This window comes from Poromitra crassiceps (genome assembly GCF_964638095.1).
Source record: "Poromitra crassiceps genome assembly, contig: HAP1_SCAFFOLD_650, whole genome shotgun sequence".
NCBI lineage: Eukaryota > Metazoa > Chordata > Actinopteri > Beryciformes > Melamphaidae > Poromitra > Poromitra crassiceps.
This window is the reverse complement of record NW_028151758.1, coordinates 47,501-67,500: the sequence shown is the minus strand read 5'-3', so window position 1 is coordinate 67,500 and position 20,000 is coordinate 47,501. Positions and strand designations below refer to the sequence as shown.

The 20,000-nt window shown below is 45.8% G+C and overlaps 1 protein-coding gene across 1 annotated transcript in view; it reads right to left on the bottom strand.

Annotated features, from left to right (window-relative positions):
• Positions 1 to 15,497, bottom strand: part of LOC310771440 (very-long-chain 3-oxoacyl-CoA reductase-A-like) — a gene marked incomplete at its 3' end in the record, with an annotated part of 35,726 nt that extends 20,229 nt beyond the window's left edge. The window contains exon 1 of the mRNA XM_083664052.1: positions 15,175 to 15,497. Within this exon, the coding sequence (XP_083520178.1) occupies positions 15,175 to 15,352 (178 nt within the window). The 5' untranslated portion in view covers positions 15,353 to 15,497. The remainder of the gene's footprint in view (positions 1 to 15,174) is intronic.
• Between the last annotated feature and the right edge of the window lie 4,503 nt (positions 15,498 to 20,000).

Here is a 20,000-nt window from a genome sequence, read left to right as displayed (position 1 = left end):
CGCGCCTCGCCTGCACTGCCTCGTCTGGGAGCTGCCTGCCTGCCTGCCGCAGCACTTGAATACCAACAAGATGCCACCATCATCACCATCACCACCACCACCACCACGAGCAGGGTGCTGCTGCATGCTCAGCCCAACATGCAGCACTGCAGGCTGGGGAAAGCACAGAAGCAAAGCTCTATCTGCTGCTGACATGGGATGCACGATACAGTAGATCGGCAATCATATCGGTATCGGCCGATGTTAGTCATTCTTTTTAAATATATCGGTAAGATGAGAGGGGAAAAGAAGAGCAATGTTAATATCGGTATCGGCCAAAATGTTCATATTCAGAGGAAACGGAAATGCGGTAAATCTATGATTTATGGGCTTTTACAAATGTTTTCAAAATAAATTAAGAAAAATATTGCTTTTTCAAATTCAGTGTTTACATGTGTTTTTCAGCATGTACAAAATTGTTATTATCATAGAAGCTCGTTTTTATACAGATCATATGAACATCGTGGCTGACAGCTGTCTTCGGTGAGATTCACGTGGACTGCATGAGAAGGCATTGGGCGATGAGTCTGTCACGTTAAAGACAAAATAATAAGTTACGATCAATTACGCCTGATAGACCTATAGCCTTTTACAAGATTCTACTTCCTCTGCAAAAAGAGCGCCCCCCCCCCTTCCTTACCCACCTCCTCTACCACCAAATCCCCAATTAAGATTCTCAGTGAGGAGAGGTGCGGTCCTTGTATGCCCCTCACTCGTACGGTTATGTAATCTGACGCACCCTGAGCTCGCCTATCAATGAGCTGCCCGGCCCGCCTACCACAGAGAGAGGGATGCAGCAGAAGATTCAGCACGCACGCACACACACACACACACACACACACACACACACACACACACACACACACACACACACACACACACACACACACACACACACACACACACACACACACACACACACACACACACACACACACACAGGGCTCCGCCCGAACACAAATTTGAGCCGGCCGGCGCGTTCAGACCGAATAAATAATTGGTTCGGAACCTGAAAACTTGGTTCTCAGCGGAACCAAAAAAAAGTAGTTTTTTCCTTGGGAACCGTGACATCATCAGTGGGCGTGTCTCATTCTAGGCTGTGAAAATGAGCAGGAAGGAGAAGAAGGCAGTGGCAACATGGAGACTCTTTTTTGCAGTGGTCTCCTGAGGAAACCAAATGTTTAGTGGTTATTTGGGCATCTACCGAATCTCAAGAAAAGCTAGAAAGCAGTACAAGAAAGAACAAGTTGTATGCCGAACTTGCGGAAGAGATGGCCAAGGCTGGGTTCACTCGAACGCCAGACCAAATAATTAATAAACTTAAAAAAAAAAAACTCCCACTTTGGTTCCGCTTAAACTGGTGTGAACAAGGGCTGGTTCGCCAGAAAGCACCAAGGTTCTGAGACTCCAGAACAGAGCCAGAGCCAGAACCGTGTCTGTCTGAAAGCGGTAAGAGAAAGAGATGCAGCAGAAGAGCCAGAGACAACCTACACACACACACACACACACACACACACACACACACACACACACACACACACACAGCTTTAAATAGCAGGGCAGAAAAGTCACATGGGTGATATAAAAGTCAACTAAAATAAAGCCTGATCAGACAGGGGGAGAAGGAAGGGAGGGAGAGAGCGAGAGAAAGAGAGAAAACAGAACTAGTTTCTATATTAGGGTACAGCACTAAAATAGCCCCAACCCACCCGTGAGTCACATGCCTCGTTTAAAAAAAGAAAAATATATAGTTTCCTTCACATTAACTACTCGGGGAGAATCAAGTTATTTTTTTTAACACGTTGAGTGCCAAGGACGAGATATCTCGGCTTACATAAACATTTTTTTTTTTTGACGGTGGGACATCGATCAACCCCTTTTACGTCTCCTACACCAGAATTGGAGGTATTGAATGTGTATAATCTATTTTACCGACCCACTGAGTGTCGACATGTCTCTCCACAGTAGAAAGAGGCGACCCAAAACTGGACGGAAAAGCGCGAGCAAGCCGTTCTCATACTGTAAAATTGATGGCGAAAACGCTTTCACTTTCGCGCTGATGCACAGCGGTGGCAACGGTGGGGGGTTCCAAGAATAGATTGGATGCACACTTTGAAACACGCAGCATAAATATGACCAGAATCGCATCAAAGCTCTCAACCAAAACTCCACGAAACGAGCGAGTCCACCCAGACTTCCTCAAACAGCGGCCGCTCAAACAGGCAGCAGCCAGGCAGCAGCAACTTCGTTGTGACACGCCCGCTGGAGAGCCAGGGAGGCAGGAGGAGAACACACACGGAGGGAGGAGTTGGAAGCAGAGGGGGGTTTCCTGCTGTTATGGAGGAAATTACTGTTCAAAACTATTGTTTAGATGTCTGACTCTTACTGATGCCAAAAATGAATGGTTAAAGTGACTGTTCTATCGAATTTCACAAAAAGCCGTTTATCTCTGAATATTTTTTCTGACGCTGAAACCATGCTGTATTCAACTGCTAATGCTTACATAACTACTAACTCTACAAACTAACTCTTTTAGACAGAGAAAGCACACATTCTATTAGTTCTTTTTAGATGATTGGTGTTCACGAAGTCTTAACAGAAAAGAATCCTCGGCTCTTGTAAAATGAGCCAGAATCCTCAAAAAAAAACCTGGCACAACCTACCTACAGCATTGAAAAAAGGGCTGGCAGTCAATGTGTTAAGAGTAAACAAACTTCACTGCAATGTTGCATTTTCTACCTCCGCAGGTTGATGCCAAGTGTGTGAAGCTGCAACTTACAGTAGACAAAGTCACGAGCAGCAGTTGAGTCATTCCACAAAACGGGTGCGATTTGGACTTTGACAATGGTCGATTTTTTCCCAAAATGTATTACTTTTCTGAACACCCCACAACGTTAAAGGAACAGCTCACTCTAAAATCCAAAATACATATATTCCCTCTCACCTGTAGTGCTACAGTATTTATCCATCTATATCGGTTTGTGTTAGTTGCCTGAGTTTTGGAGATATCGTCCGCAGAGTTTCTGCCTTCTCTCCAATACAAAGGAACTGGATGGCACTCGGCTTGTGGTGCTCAAAGTGCCAAAGAAATACATTTGAAAAACTCAACAGCAATGTCTCTTTCCAGAAATCACGACCCCGTTACTCAAGATAATCCACAGACCTTGCTATGAGCAGTTTCATGGAGGAACTATTTTCTTTTGACCAAACTACACCCGCTAGCTAGTTCGTACATGAGACTGCAAAAGAAAATAGTTCCTACATGAAACTGCTCACATCAAAGTCGGTGCATTATTTTGAGTAACAGGGTCATGATTTCTGGAAAGAGACAATGCTGTTGAGTTTCTCAAATGTATTTTTGGTGCTTCGAGCACTACAAGCCGAGTGCCATTGTATTCAAGAGAAGGCAGACATCTCTCATAAAACGATAGATGGATAAATAGCACTACAAGTGAGAGTAAAAATATATATTTTGGATTTTAGGGTGAGCTGTCCTTTAAGGACATATTTAACTTCAACCCCGTTATGGACACTTTTCACAACAAAACTAGATTAAAAAACAAAGCATTTCAGAGTGTGGCCATAGATCAGAGCAGCGACACCCAGTGAGGAGGTGAATAACGGCCTTTAACTTTTCTTACCACTACAGATATTAGGGATGAATGATGATATCGGACGATAAGGATTTAAGATGAAATATCGTCATCGGCCTGAAACGAACATTTCTGCCGATATGACAGGCCAATAAAATGATGCTTAAATAAGGCTAACCCAGGGAGAACATCATCCAAGCCTGTTTAAGTAGGATGAATCTTACAGTTTTGTTTGAAAGAAAATGTCATAAAAAAGTCATGCTAAGTTGAAGTCGGTTTCTTATTTGGCCCATTTTGAGAAGCGAGTACCGTAAATGTGGGTAATCATGATAAGAGGAGGCACAACAATGCGTTAATTCCACTACGGGAGAGACTTGATGTACTGTGAAATTAGGGGGGGGGGGGGGGGGATGCATGCATATCGGTATCGGCATAGCCAAAAGGTAGCTAACTGCAAGATACCATGCATTATATGTATGTATGTATGTATGTATGTATGTATGTATGTATGCATGCGTGTGTGTGTGTGTGTGTGTGTGTGTGTGTATATATATATATATACACACACATATACATACACACACATACATCTGTAATATTGGAGTGTATGTGTGTGTGTATTTTTGTTTTTGTTTTGTTTATTGTCTTTTTTTGTTTTCTGTCCGAGTTTGTGTGTTGGTGTTAAAAAAAGGGAGAAAAGAAAACTGTACATTCTAAGTTTATCATTAATGTTCTTGAAATTAAAAATTAAAAATATGATTGCTTGACTACTTACCTATGTACTGTACAATTGCACCTTGCTTTGCAATAAAAATATATTAAAAAAAAAAAGATAACGGCAAGAAAGAGATATGAATGGACCTATATTGTTAAATTCTTCTACGCAGGAATTTGACTCCCCCTCTCCAACAACAGTCAGTTTCAGCACAATTATACCCATCAACGCTGCCTTGTTCATAAACCTACGTCAAAATGAATCACCAAATGATGCATCAACTACTACTAACACCTGAACTACTAACACCTGAACTACTAACACCTGAACTACTAACACCTGAACTACTAACACCTGAACTACTAACACCTGGCTACATTTGACCAAAACTGACAACAAAAGGGGCCCTGCAGCTATCTTTAGTTTCACATACCAAAAAACAACCAAACGCCAAATCATCCCAGAGCACGTTGTTCCAAACACCAGAACAGAGTTGAACCCGTTGAACCCCTCCGTGCAAAAACCTTCAGAATGCGAAACTGTTACTTTCCTCAAGCAGTCAGACCGCTCAACATAACTCCTCCCCGCCTCCTCTCCCCTCCACCCTCTACGTACATCCCCTTAGGCTGGTTTCACACCGGCGACCCAAGCCTTGCCTATGCCTTGCCTTTACCCACGCTTTTTAATAGGCGTCCGTTTTAGTCAATGAGGCTGTGTACACCGGACGCCTGAGCGTGAACCCTGCGTGTACCCACGCCTTGCCTGTGCCTTGCCGATTTTATCGAATAGGCAAGAGTTCTATTTTCACGCCGACAAGGCGCGTGCAGGCAGGCTTTTCTGTCAAGCCATGAAAGAAAAACGCGACAATATCCGTGGGAACTGGCAAAGTCAACTGAATTTCAAAATAAAATGGAGTTTCTACAACAGTATTGAGCAGAGAGAGAGCGAGAGAGAGATTGACGGGTGGCTATCACGTGGGGCTTTCTCCCTGTCGGCAAACAAATCTTCATGAGAGAGAATAGCGACCGAAGAAGCAAGATGGACAATGTTGTTGTGCCAGCACATATTCTTGCAAGATCACCTCTCTAAAATGTATACTATAGTCAGACCTGGTTATACATATCCAGCATCAATAGAACATTAAATATATCCGATTTATTTTACCTAGAGGCTACCCATGACAATTCTGGACAACACGTGAAAAAATACAGTCGGGAGAGAGGAGAGGCGCTTGTGACTCGGCTCCAGGTTCGGCGTGCAAAAGGCGTGCGGTGTGATCGCAAAAGCGTGTAACAGGTTCACGCCCAGCTCGGCGTAGGCGTGGGTTGAGGCAAGGCAAGGCGTGGGTCGTCGGTGTGAAACCAGCCTTACGACCCCTGACCCAGAGAACCATGAACTCTGAATCACTCTAAACATGTTTTGGACTATTATATGTACCCGTGTTTCCTCCATTGTTTTTCAGCAGTGGGGGCCGATGATGCCGCCGGCCTGGAGAACTGCACGGATTGACTTTTCTATAACAGTTTGTGCTTTGCACCATTTATTTCTCTATAAAAGTGATGTTATATAATGTAATGTTTGTTTGTAGCATCTGTAACTTCATGCAGCTTTTCTGCAGGTCCGTTATCTTATTTTGAAGCAGCGGTGGCCCGCCGCTACTAAATGCATGAACCAGAAGAACAAATACAATTGCGTCGACGCGGAAGAGAGAAAAAGTGGGCATGGTGAATAATGGGAATACCATGGTCTGGGTGAATACTCGTTTCTGATTGGCCGGCAGGTGTGCATTAAACCCGTATAAGGCACACGTAGTCCGGCTCAAGTCTAATCACATGTTGTAAATTCATCCGCTCCCCAACCTGCACAGCTGTTGAATCAAACAGCACAGTAAACGTTCGCCCCTTTCGGACTCATCGTGACGTCATCGTCACGTGATCATCTACCCTACAAGAGTCCCTTATCCATACATAGACTTGCCTGCGACTCTCGCTCTCAAGCCGTCTAAATCAACGATACGCACGTATTTACAAGTGTCACAGAAACATTTCAAAGCCACCTACTAGAGCAGAAGGGTTCATTGCTTCTTGACGGAGGGGTTTGAAAGCTCGACGCTGTTCATAAATGCCTCTTTTTATCCCAATTCTGTGCTGGTGATGATATTATTTTCTCCGGGTTAGAGCTCCCAGCCGTCACAGCGCTCAACAGCGCCACTCTGGTCGAAAGCTCGGTCCAACTCGGGGAGACGCTTTTACCGTTTCGTTGTTAGAAAAATTTAGCGACGACAATAAAGATACTTGAAACCAACTGAAACCCAGCAAAGTGGATCAAAGCTCCCTCCTCTCTTCTAAGTGGAGGAATGCCGTTTGTCTACGCCGAAACAAAGGTGAAGCTATGCACAGTGCGGCCGCGTGAAGCCTTCACACAATGTTCCTCTCCAAGAACATTGCAGTCAAATTACCTAAAGGTACTTTTCAACTGATACTGAACACTGAACAAACAGCTTTTTGATTGGCAGGTTACGTCAGGACTGACGAAGGAACGAGTCACTTTTATAGACCAATAAACGAATGCCTCTCCAAATATGCTGGTGGTCCAGTATTGTGTGTTTAGAAGACTGTGCCACAGCCTACTTCATGCTGCGCTTTGTGTAAGCCAGGGTTCCCACACCTTCTAAAAGAACAAATTCAATGCTCAAGGACTTTCCAGGTCCAATTCTCTCAAATTCAAGGCATAGTTTGAATCCACAGACCAAGCTTTAAAGGAGCCAACATGGCATAGTTTGAGCCACAGACCAAGCTTTAAAGGAGCCAACATGGCATAGTTTGAGCCACAGACCAAGCTTAAAGGGGTTCCTCCATATACATTATAACCCCCAAATAAAATCATGCAGAAGATCGTCGTCTGACCAGCGGTGGTTGGAAGAAGTTGGTCCCCGGGCGCTTCACTGAAAGCTGCCCAGCGCTCCTGGCCTGAACCATGGAGGAGCACGAGCCAGGATGGGTCAAACGCGGGGGACACATTTCACGTCACCTCCAAAGTGTGTGTGTGTGTGTGTGTGTGTGTGCGTGTGTGTGTGTGTACTGGCCGGCGCCATGCATGTGTGTTTGTGACAAATAAAGACGGGGTTTCTCCATCCGGTTTGATCTTTAATCTTTGCTCTCAGTCCAGCAAAGATGAAGGGAAGTAATTGAAAAAAAGAAGAAGAAATTATTTGGAAAATGGGAGGCATATGAAGCTTTTAGTCAGGTGCTCAAAAACCACACTGAACTGAAGGGAATGAAAGGGGGGGGTAGTGAGAGAGGGAGGGGAGGGGGGTAGGGAGAGAGGGAGGGGAGGGGGGATAGGGAGACAGGGAGGGAAGGGGAATAGGGAGAGAGAGGGGGGGAGGGGGATAGAGAGAGGGGGGAGGGGGTAGGGAGAGAGGGAGGTAGTGAGAGAGGGAGGGGAGGGGGGTAGGGAGAGAGAGGGGGGGAGGGGGATAGAGAGAGGGGGGAGGGGGGTAGGGAGAGAGAGGGGGGGAGGGGGATAGAGAGAGGGGGGGAGGGGGGTAGGGAGAGAGGGAGGGAGAGGGGAGGGGGGATGGAGAGAGCAGGAGGAGGGATGGAGATGAGGGTGCTGCAGAGAGGCACGTGTCACAGAGCGTGTTCATCACATGAACGGCAGTGTTCTCTCTCCACACACACACACACACACACACACACACACACACACACACACACACACACACACACACACGTTTCATTCACATTATGTGGATTGTCCTTAGCATGAATGAAGCCATGCCTATTCATGAAAAGACATCCTGAAGCGGAGTCTCTCTGAGCAATGATCAACCTCTGATGATGTTTATAAGAGTCCATGTGCTGACAGGGCTGCAACTAACCATTCTTTTCATGATCGATTATTCATCTGTCGACTAATCGATAGTCATTTGGTCTATACTCTATACATTTTCACAAAATGGTGAAAAATGTCCCATCACTTTTCCCCCAAAGCCAGAGTTGACATCCTCAAATGTCTTCTATTGTCCTGACCAACAGTCCACAACCCAAAGATGATCAGTTTACTGTCATAGAAGACTAAAGAAATCAGAAAATATTCACATTTAAGAAGCAGGAATGAGACAATTTTAGTATTTCACCCCTAAATATTGGTTGAAATGATCAATCGAATTCTGAAATTCTGAAAAAGAAGTTTAATTTTCTGTTGATCGACTAATGGTTGCAGCTTTAGTGCTGACCGAAGTCTTTGTCACTCATGAATGGCTTCATCCATCTTATATAATGGGACCATTTTCTCAATAAACTCTAATGTCATCAAGGGGGACACACACACGTCTAAAGAACTCTAATGTCATCAAGGGGGACACACGTCTAAAGAACTCTAATGTCATCAAGGGGGACACACACACGTCTAAAGAACTCTAATGTCATCAAGGGGGACACACGTCTAAAGAACTCTAATGTCATCAAGGGGGACACACACACGTCTAAAGAACTCTAATGTCATCAAGGGGGACACACGTCTAAAGAACTCTAATGTCATCAAGGGGGACACACACGTCTAAAGAACTCTAATGTCATCAAGGGGGACACACACGTCTAAAGAACTCTAATGCCATCAAGGGGGACACACGTCTAAAGAACTCTAATGTCATCAAGGGACACACACACACGTCTAAAGAACTCTAATGTCATCAAGGGGGACACACGTCTAAAGAACTCTAATGTCATCAAGGGGGACACACACGTCTAAAGAACTCTAATGTCATCAAGGGGGACACACACGTCTAAAGAACTCTAATGCCATCAAGAGGGACACACACATCTGAACTCTAATGTCATCAAGGGGGACACACACATCTGAACTCTAATGTCATCAAGGGGGACACACACATCTGAACTCTAATGTCATCAAGGGGGACTCACACATCTGAACTCTAATGTCATCAAGGGGGACACACACGTCTAAAGAACTCTAATGCCATCAAGGGGGACACACGTCTAAAGAACTCTAATGTCATCAAGGGGGACACACACGTCTAAAGAACTCTAATGTCATCAAGGGGGACACATACATCTGAACTCTAATGTCATCAAGGGGGACACATACTTCTGGGGCCGGTTGCACCAAGTGGTCTTAACTATGCCTGGTCGTAACTCCTACGTCGGTCTTAGTTAAGACCAGTCTTTAGAGTGGATTTACGCCTGTTGCACCAACACAGCTTACGTCTGGTCTTAACTACGCCGGTCGTAGCAATGCGCGTCCATGTGAATTGCCAGGGAATGCACCCTGATTGGATGATGTGTGCCTCTCGACCTGCTTGGAGCACTGTGCCACTACGCTCTCTCAGCCACTACTGTAACACCCTCCCTCCTCCCACCCTCCCTCGCTCCGGGGGAAAAATGGCGGCGATTGAGCCAGACAGACAGTCTGAATGAAATTGAATGTAACGTTCCCAATTCTATGTATTAAATTCTAAAAAAATTAACGGCAACATTTGGGAAGGCTAAGCCACACAACTAGTTCGTTGTAATCTAACATCATGCTTCAAAAGACGGAGAACTGGCTGTGTTACGATGATGACGGTAAGGACTCAAAAAGGTCTCCGCGGAGACAGGCAGGCGCTACGCCTCCTCCTGACCAGGCGTAACTCTTACGCCTGGTCGTAGTGAAAAGAAGGCTTAAGCCGTCTTGGTGCAACCGGCGTAGCTGTTAGGTCGTAAAGTTACGACCAACTTAGCTTAAGACCAGTGTAAGACCACTTGGTGCAACCGGCCCCTGAACTCTAATGTCATCAAGGGGGACACACACGTCTAAAGAACTCTAATGTCATCAAGGGGGACACATAACTCTAATGTCATCAAGAGGGACACACACGTCTAAAGTGCATGTCACATTAATCCCCCCCATGTAAAAAGTATGGCTCTACTCACTTCCGTATGATGGAGTTCACTCACACTCACACACACACACACACACACACACACACACACACACACACACACACGCTGGGGGCTAGGAGTGAAGGAGAGTGAAGAGCAGAGGGGACTGAACACTAGGGCTGTGAATCTTCACTGGCCTCACGATTCAATTACGATTCGACGATGCATCTCGATACAGTTCAAAGTATTGCAGCTCCAAGTATCAAATCCTCAATTTTCTGTGTTATTACTGCACATGGCTACTTTTTCATCAATTAATACAAGCAGTCAGATAAATATCAAGTCCCTTGTTTACTTAGAAAGTGCTTTAAAATCTGAATGTCAACAGAAATTTAAACATAAAAGATTCAACGATTCATCTGTCAACGATTCGATTCACACGTCCGCATCGCGATGCATCGATTATACGATTAATTTTGATACCTCTACTGAACACCACTCCAAATTATGAAGAAAAGCTACAACTGAGAAAGACATAATAATAATAATAATAATAATAATAATAATAATAAATTAATAATAATAACATACCGTTAAACACTTAAAACGTAACTGCATGAGCAACAATCTGGTAAAATGCAATGAAAAACCAGGACGATCATTTTTGTGGTGAAATTATTTTGATGAATTAAAAACACATCCTGTTCCAGACTAGAGAATTGCCATTGTCACAAAGTGTATTGTCACAAAGTGTATAGAGAGAGAGAGAGAGAGAGAGAGAGAGAGAGAGAGAGAGAGAGAGAGAGATAGATAGATAGATAGATAGATAGATAGATATGTATATATATAGCTCAATATATATACTGCAGCTCTAATATATATAAAGCTGCAGATATGGTTGCTGTTTGAATAGAGGGTGAGTGTTGCATGCATGCATGCACAGTGCAAGAGAGGCTGGGGGATGCCGCCTTGACTCATGCTGCAGTTCTCCCTTTCCGCCACTAGGGGTCCCATTCACTAAGGGGAAAGACCAGTCATTGGCAGAGGAACTCCAGAGAAAATCCCTGCCTCTGCTCTGCATGAGAGAGCTGCTCTCTGCCAGCACTGCTACTCACTTCTGTGCTTCACCACAGCATCTTGTCATGAATTACAATGGCCTTGCTGTGATAATCTGGAAACTCCAAATATGTTGCTGTAACCACTAACCAACGATTTGAACCCCTTTAGAGTGAAAACATGACCACAAAAGAAATAAGCAGGGTATCTGTAGATACAGTTATATAATAAGGGATTTACTCTCCTCTGATCTGGTTTTCTTGGTTGGAAAGAAACAAAACCTATAACCTAAACTCCCAATCCCCACAAACACACACAAAAACCTGTCAAACAAGGAAGTAGCACGTGCCCCGCGGTACAGTGAAAGCCATGTGGACTGAAAGAAGCACATGGCTAAAAGAGGAGCCAAGTCAGCAAAGTTGGCACCTATTTCTAGAAAGCATTTTGTCAGTCTCACAACTTGATTGACTACAGATTTGATGAAAATGACACATCATCAATCCTACAATCATGACGCACTCTTAACTATTTTTCCTGGAAGGTTTTGGACTTTGTCATTTGACTCGTTTCAGTTAGGTGAGTGTGAGAGTACAGTAAGTAAGTGTAGACTAAAACGCTGGCCAATTAACCAAACATTCTAACGATGATAATGCCTGTGTCTTGATGAAGGGTTAGGAAAGTGACTGGTACAACTGGTTACAGCTAAAATAGTCTTGGCAGGGGCACCCAGACAATATTGAGCAAAGAGACTGAGAACTGAGTCCACAACTATCAGTCAATGAACTTCTAAACTGGTAAAGCATTCCTTAAAAAAGGCAAACGCCATTCAATTTCAAGATTCAAATGTTTTTCCACCACCTATAGGACAGTTTGCATTCAGGAACACATACTGTATGTACAACAGTCCAAAAAGGGACTTTAGAGTTATTTGGCCTTTTTGAAATAGAAAAATGATTGAAATTCCCGCAAATCACTCTCTCATTCATTTTAAGTGCCGACTTTAAAAAGGCTTTAACATCACAGATCACAGGCTTGGTTCTTTAGGTTCCTTGCTTTGAGAGACCGTTTGTGTTCACAAACTGGCTGAATGTCTTTCTGTTTGCCTAGTAGGCAAACGGAAAGACATTCAGCCAGTGTTGTTGGCCTTTGAAGAGAATTTGTATGAGCTGACTGAACAATACATTCATGAAAGATGAGTGAGAAACAGGTTCCCACACCTTCATCAACATCAAATCCAAGGACCTTTCGAGGATCTTTTCCCCAAATTCAAGGAGCCAACACGGCACAGTTTGAGACATAGATCAAGGTTACTGTTACAACAATAAGAATTTTTATCATAAGAACTAGCAGAAGCTCACAGCCAATTAAAAAGAGAGAGGCTTGAATGTGTGAACACTTGTGAACTGTGCTGTGTTAGTGATGGCAGACTATGTGGTCTCTTGCCTTCTCGAACACAGCACAGCAAAAAAAAACATATACTGTGGAGACACATGCTACCCTAAATTCATGTCTATTTTCACTCACTTTTAAGGCCTTGATTTTTTTTTCAAATTCACAAACTTTCAACAATGTCAAGGACCCGTGGGAACCCTGAAGAAAGTGCAGCTTGTTGTTGTTAACAGATGCCTCCTGCGAAGGAGGAAAAAGGGAGTCGCACCACTTTGTGTGTGCATGTGTGTGTGTGTGTGTGTGTGTGTGTGTGTGTGTGTGTGTGTGTGTGTGTGTTCACTCCATCACTTAACCCAACCAGACCTGCACATCTGGTTGGACAGGCTGAAGAACGTGTGTCCCCCAGCACACAGTTAGCTAACTACCTCCATGACCATGACATAACAACCAACCCTTGTCATTGGAAATGATGGAATGTCAGAGACGAGTCGGACTGGTGCCTCTGGTGACAGCAACTGGTTTCAGGGAGTGGCATGCAAGTTCATGATGGTAACACGTATTTACAATACGCTATCAAAATGTTGTGTACGTTATTGCAAACTGTTACCATTCCCAAAATTTGTAAAAAAGATTATGTAGGACAATAAACATAAGTGTGTAAAGTTGGCAAATAGTTTAGTGAATATTGCTGATTTGGATGATTTGTTAAAATAAGGAACCCGTTTAGTTTTTGTTTGGTTTCCTGTAATACTGGTTCTGAACATTGTGTTTTATAGAACGAAAGCGTTCTAAAGGGATTCTGATAAGGTACAAGCCTAAGGAAACATTTTACTAGGTTACTAGTGGTTCTCAAAATGGGGTCCAGGGACCCCCAGGGTTCCTTGAGGTGGTTCCAGGGGGTCGCCAGCAAACAGGGAAATAATTAATTTTCACTATAATTCCATCCATAGGGAACAAAATAACAGAATGTATTACTATTTTGGTCATGGGTTTCATACACTTTCTGTAATAAAACATCTAAAAGCAAAAATCTTATCAGATGGGGGACCCTGGGATCAAATCTTATATCAAATGGGGGTCCGTGGTCTAATTGATCTCAGTTTATGTTACAGCTATGGCAAGATACTGGGGGGTGGTGGAGGTGGGGGGAGTTGGGTGGGTGGGTATCACCATTTCTATATGACCAATGGATGACGAGGCAATGAGCAAGCGCATGACTCATCGGTGTGCACCGGTATTCCTCCGCATATTCCAGCAGAATCACAAAAAATGCACATTAGTCATTCATAAAGGCACTCTACCTTTGCGTCAAGCGTTACATTCTCTCTTATGGCGCACTGGGCATCAATTAGACCCCCCATTCAAGAAGCAACAAGCATTTGGGAGCAAAGTGCGTCACGGTGCACAGATAAACATCTGGGTTATTAAAAAAAAAAAAATACAAGCCCACAAATCATCCGGATCGCCGTTCTTGTATGTGTGAAATGGAGATATCCAACTATCCCGATGCGATGGGGAGCGCTCGGTAAATTGCGCATCAAGAGGCTCCAGACGCAGCAGTCTTCTCCAACCAGGAGACTGGAGAAGTGGGTCAAGCCATGCATGGCAGGGCGACTCCTATGAGACTAGTCTCCACAAAACCAGAACATAGGCTAGGCTACTCTTACAAGTAACTGTTATTTACTTCTACTTTGCCAAGCACATAAAAGCACATATCCTACCGGTATATTGAAATCTAATTAAATTACACTTTCGTCTCGTCTAACATAGGGGACGCAAAAGAACGAGATAATCTGAGAAGAAATAATAGAAGGAAACCGATTACCCAACCAAAAGCATAGCAAGAAAGACGCATCAATATAGAATTATACCAAATAGCGTGATATATAATTGACACATGCCAAGTGTTGGATATCCAAGAGAGAAAATGTTTGACAAACTATCCAAATATATAGGCTACTACACATTTTGGGGAAATCGAAAGCTATGAAAATGGTCTAGATATAGGTCACGTTATAGGTCTGTCCTACATCATGCGGATGGGCTAACGTGGTTCAGTAGCCTAATGCACTGGCTGGTGGAGTTCACCCACATAATAAAGCTCTCTGAAAGTGCGCATAGCCTGCGCAATTTGGCTCCTGGCTCACCAATGTGGGGCATCCCCTACCGCTCCAATGTGACCGAAAACGCTGATTGGAGCCCATGCACGGCAGCAGACTGCTGTGTTTGACGCGAGCAAAACCAATTGAGCTAATAAAGAGCATTATCTTGCCAATCAGCTGTTTACCTGCGCATGTTACGCAACACAACTTCCCATTGAATTAAACCACAAAAGCGAAGCAGAATGCAGCTCTTATTTGATGCCAAAGTGAAGTTTGAGTGCCAGAACCTCGTTTTTTGCGGGGTTTGCAAGTCGACTTCAGTAGTTTCCTACTTCTGAGCTGCCCTCTTCGTGACCATGATGTAGGTGGCGTGAAATTGTTGTGACCCAACTCACCTGCCCATTTGCCCAGCTTCGGGGAAAGCAGCTGCCCATTTCCCAAGACCCAGATCCGAAAGCCGGAGAGCAGCCTGTAGAGCAGCCACAGCGCCAGGGAGGCCACGGTGCAAGCGCCGACCCAGAAGAGAGGCGTCTCGGCCCGCAGGAGCATCTCATCCACGTTCAACCAATGCATGGCGGTGACTCTCTGTGTGTTGTGTGTGTGCGTAAAAGTGTGTGGAGACCTCAATTTTAGGCAATGTGCTCCAATTTCCAAGCCACAACGTGAGAGAGAGTCCCTTTATAAGGAGGTTGTTGTAGCATCATACACACACACACACACACACGCCACACACTCCCCCAACTCCCCCAACACTTGTCTAGCCTGATTTAAAGCGCACCGCCCACCTCCTACTCTACACCGCCCACCTCCCCGCGTCACTCGCTGCCACCGCTGCCCGTCAGCCGGTGCTCCTCACCGGTTGGCGCATTTGCATGTCAATCCAGCCGAGAGCTTCCCCCATTCATTCGATTTTCTGTATGAAGCGGGGCGGGTCAAAGGCAGACCGGGATGGGGAGCGATTGGGCAAACATTACGGCAGCTCCCATCCGAAGCCTGTCATTGGCTCTCGCCAGAACAGGTTTGTCGGTTTCAGTCAGGATTATGAAACCCTCCAAACCCACGCTTTCGGAAGGAGGAAAAAACTGCCCGCACCACTTTATGAATGAAAGGATGCTCTCATTGGTGGGGAATGTGCGCGTCCGCCCTGGCGATCTTTTGGAGAGCGTTAATTGGCTAAGGAGACGCCAGTCAGGTCAGCCTGCTGCAACCAAGACATGAGTCACTCGTCTATTTTAGGTATTCTGCCTGCATCATACTGCTGATAACCTGGAAATGGGGAGACGGGAGCGATTAGCAGCATCCGTACATATATCCACCCACCGTTGCGCCGTAACTCTCATTGCGCACTTGCTTCCTTCCGCTACAATGTGCGCAGCAGGTACGATGTCCAAAAATAAAAACTACAACTCCCAGCTATCTTTCGCTTGTCGTAGTGCTCTCGCGAGATTGCCCCTTCGTAGGGTTCCCCAACCAAAACACTGTGGGATGTGCGTGTTACATAAACACAGACAGAGACAGGCACGTGGATTTCTTTCAATCGCTTTATTTCAATGCTTTTCTTTTACATTGCCAGACATAATCATGCTTATTGCACACAGACGATGGATGATGCATCACAACCTGCTGTCACGATTCTACTGAGCGATTCTTCCCCCACCGACACAGAAAGACAACTTGCAACAGTATAGCACACACATTCACTAACACACACACACACACACACACACACACACACACACACACACACACACACACACACACACACACACACACACACACACACACACACACTCACACACCTCCAAAACTAAACATGAAATTCAGACAAACTGAAGGTTTTGGGGATAAAGCAAAGTCTGTCATGTACTCAGCACAGGGTCATCCTGGGAGTGGTCGTGCAGCTGTTCGCATTCTTTGACACAAGTCGAGGACCGAAATGGACGTCCTACAATCTGAAACAGGATGAAATGATAATTAGTAGCCTACAGTATACTGTGACTCCCCAATTCTCTCACTCACATTTTATAGTGTGCAGAAATCATATTTACAGTGCACATAGGCTGCACAAAACCACTATGTAAATAGCACCGTTTTGATTTCTAGCATCATCGCACAATATTATAAATTAATAATTCACCAAAAAAAGAAATGGAAGATAACCATGCACGCAACATAGGCTACAAATATTCTGTCATAAAGGCAGAATGATTGTTGGATTATAAGACAGATAGGCCTATATGAGCCTGTAGTGTATTATGACAAAATCAAACCAAATTTGCACAGATGAGAAATATGACTCATACTGAGAGTCCACTGTCACGTCTCAGTCGTGTCCTCCTCGCATCCAAACTGTGGATTAGTCGTGCAGCATCCCCGTGGAAATCCACACGCGTTTCTCTCATCTACAGGAGTTAAAAAAAAGTCACTCAGTGCAGCCACACAAAGACGAGAACATTTATTTACAACGAATTCAAAGATCAGTTTCACAGCAGTTAACCCCCATTAACACGCATTTTGACCATTGAATCTTTTATAGCATTTTATAGCCTTTCATAGGCTTTTTTCTGTTGTCTGTTTTTACCAGCTTATAGGCTATGTAACACACTGCCACAGAATAGGCTACAGCTGTTCTCTGTTGTGAAGCTCCTATAGTAAGTAGGCTACTTACACGTAAAGTAGCTACTACCCGCACTCCCAGTATCGATAGCCCAAAACCACGCGTAGCCTACACCACAGAAGAAGGGACTAATTCACCCGCAAGCTTTTCTCACATTTCATACATTAGCATATAGGCATTTCCTTCTGTAACACACACACACACACACACACACGCATGCACGCACGCACGCACGCACGCACGCACGCACACACACACACACACACACACACACACACACACACACACACACACACACACACACACACACACACACACACTGGACTAACGTTCCCTCTAAACTGCAGTTTGGTGACTTGCATCTATAATTCTCACACTGATATAAAACCATACAATTATTTGTCTGCAGAAACTTTAAGCAGACGTTTTGGGGAGTTCCCTGTATTTTATGTATTTCCCCCCCTCAGCCAGCAGATATTTTTAGATCAGATTAGATTAGATTCTTTAATCTACCATTTAGGCTACCATTTGTCTCCCTGCGCTGCATTTCAGCACCACAGATCTCACACTGATATAAAATCATACAATTATTTGTCTCTAGGAACTTTAAGCAGGAGTTTTGGGGAGTTCCCTGTAATTTCTGCCGCCCACCCCCCACCCCGCCCCCTCAGCAGATACCATTTGATACCACTGCGCTGCATTTCAGCACCACAGAGATGGACAGCGACGCACAGACTCCCGCTGTCCCCTGTAACGCACTTTGCCATAAAATTCAAAATCTCCCCTTTTGTCTAATGTTAATTGATGTGTAGTTGCAGCCTATGAGTGTCACACCTCCACCTGACAGAGAGCAGCATGCAGGGTGTCACACCTCCACCTGACAGAGAGCAGCATGCAGAGTGTCACACCTCCACCTGACAGAGAGCAGCATGTGTCACACCTCCACCTGACAGAGAGCAGCATGCAGGCACACCTCCACCTGACAGAGAGCAGCATGCAGGGTGTCACACCTCCACCTGACAGAGAGCAGCATGCAGAGTGTCACACCTCCACCTGACAGAGAGCAGCATGCAGAGTGTCACACCTCCACCTGACAGAGAGCAGCATGCAGGGTGTCACACCTCCACCTGACAGAGAGCAGCATGTGTCACACCTCCACCTGACAGAGAGCAGCATGCAGGGTGTCACACCTCCACCTGACAGAGAGCAGCATGCAGGGTGTCACACCTCCACCTGACAGAGAGCAGCATGCAGAGTGTCACACCTCCACCTGACAGAGAGCAGCATGTGTCACACCTCCACCTGACAGAGAGCAGCATGCAGAGTGTCACACCTCCACCTGACAGAGAGCAGCATGCAGGGTGTCACACCTCCACCTGACAGAGCAGCATGCAGAGTGTCACACCTCCACCTGACAGAGAGCAGCATGCAGAGTGTCACACCTCCACCTGACAGAGAGCAGCATGCAGAGTGTCACACCTCCACCTGACAGAGAGCAGCATGCAGAGTGTCACACCTCCACCTGACAGAGAGCAGCATGTGTCACACCTCCACCTGACAGAGAGCAGCATGCAGGGTGTCACACCTCCACCTGACAGAGAGCAGCATGCAGGGTGTCACACCTCCACCTGACAGAGAGCAGCATGCAGGCACACCTCCACCTGACAGAGAGCAGCATGTGTCACACCTCCACCTGACAGAGAGCAGCATGCAGGGTGTCACACCTCCACCTGACAGAGAGCAGCATGCAGAGTGTCACACCTCCACCTGACAGAGAGCAGCATGTGTCACACCTCCACCTGACAGAGAGCAGCATGCAGGGTGTCACACCTCCACCTGACAGAGAGCAGCATGCAGGGTGTCACACCTCCACCTGACAGAGAGCAGCATGCAGGCACACCTCCACCTGACAGAGAGCAGCATGTGTCACACCTCCACCTGACAGAGAGCAGCATGCAGGCACACCTCCACCTGACAGAGAGCAGCATGCAGGGTGTCACACCTCCACCTGACAGAGAGCAGCATGCAGGGTGTCACACCTCCACCTGACAGAGAGCAGCATGCAGAGTGTCACACCTCCACCTGACAGAGAGCAGCATGCAGGCACACCTCCACCTGACAGAGAGCAGCATGCAGGGTGTCACACCTCCACCTGACAGAGAGCAGCATGCAGAGTGTCACACCTCCACCTGACAGAGAGCAGCATGCAGGCACACCTCCACCTGACAGAGAGCAGCATGCAGGGTGTCACACCTCCACCTGACAGAGAGCAGCATGCAGAGTGTCACACCTCCACCTGACAGAGAGCAGCATGCAGAGTGTCACACCTCCACCTGACAGAGAGCAGCATGCAGGCACACCTCCACCTGACAGAGAGCAGCATGCAGAGTGTCACACCTCCACCTGACAGAGAGCAGCATGCAGAGTGTCACACCTCCACCTGACAGAGAGCAGCATGCAGGCACACCTCCACCTGACAGAGAGCAGCAGCAGAGTGGCACACCTCCACCTGACAGAGAGCAGCATGCAGAGTGTCACACCTCCACCTGACAGAGAGCAGCATGCAGGGTGTCACACCTCCACCTGACAGAGAGCAGCATGCAG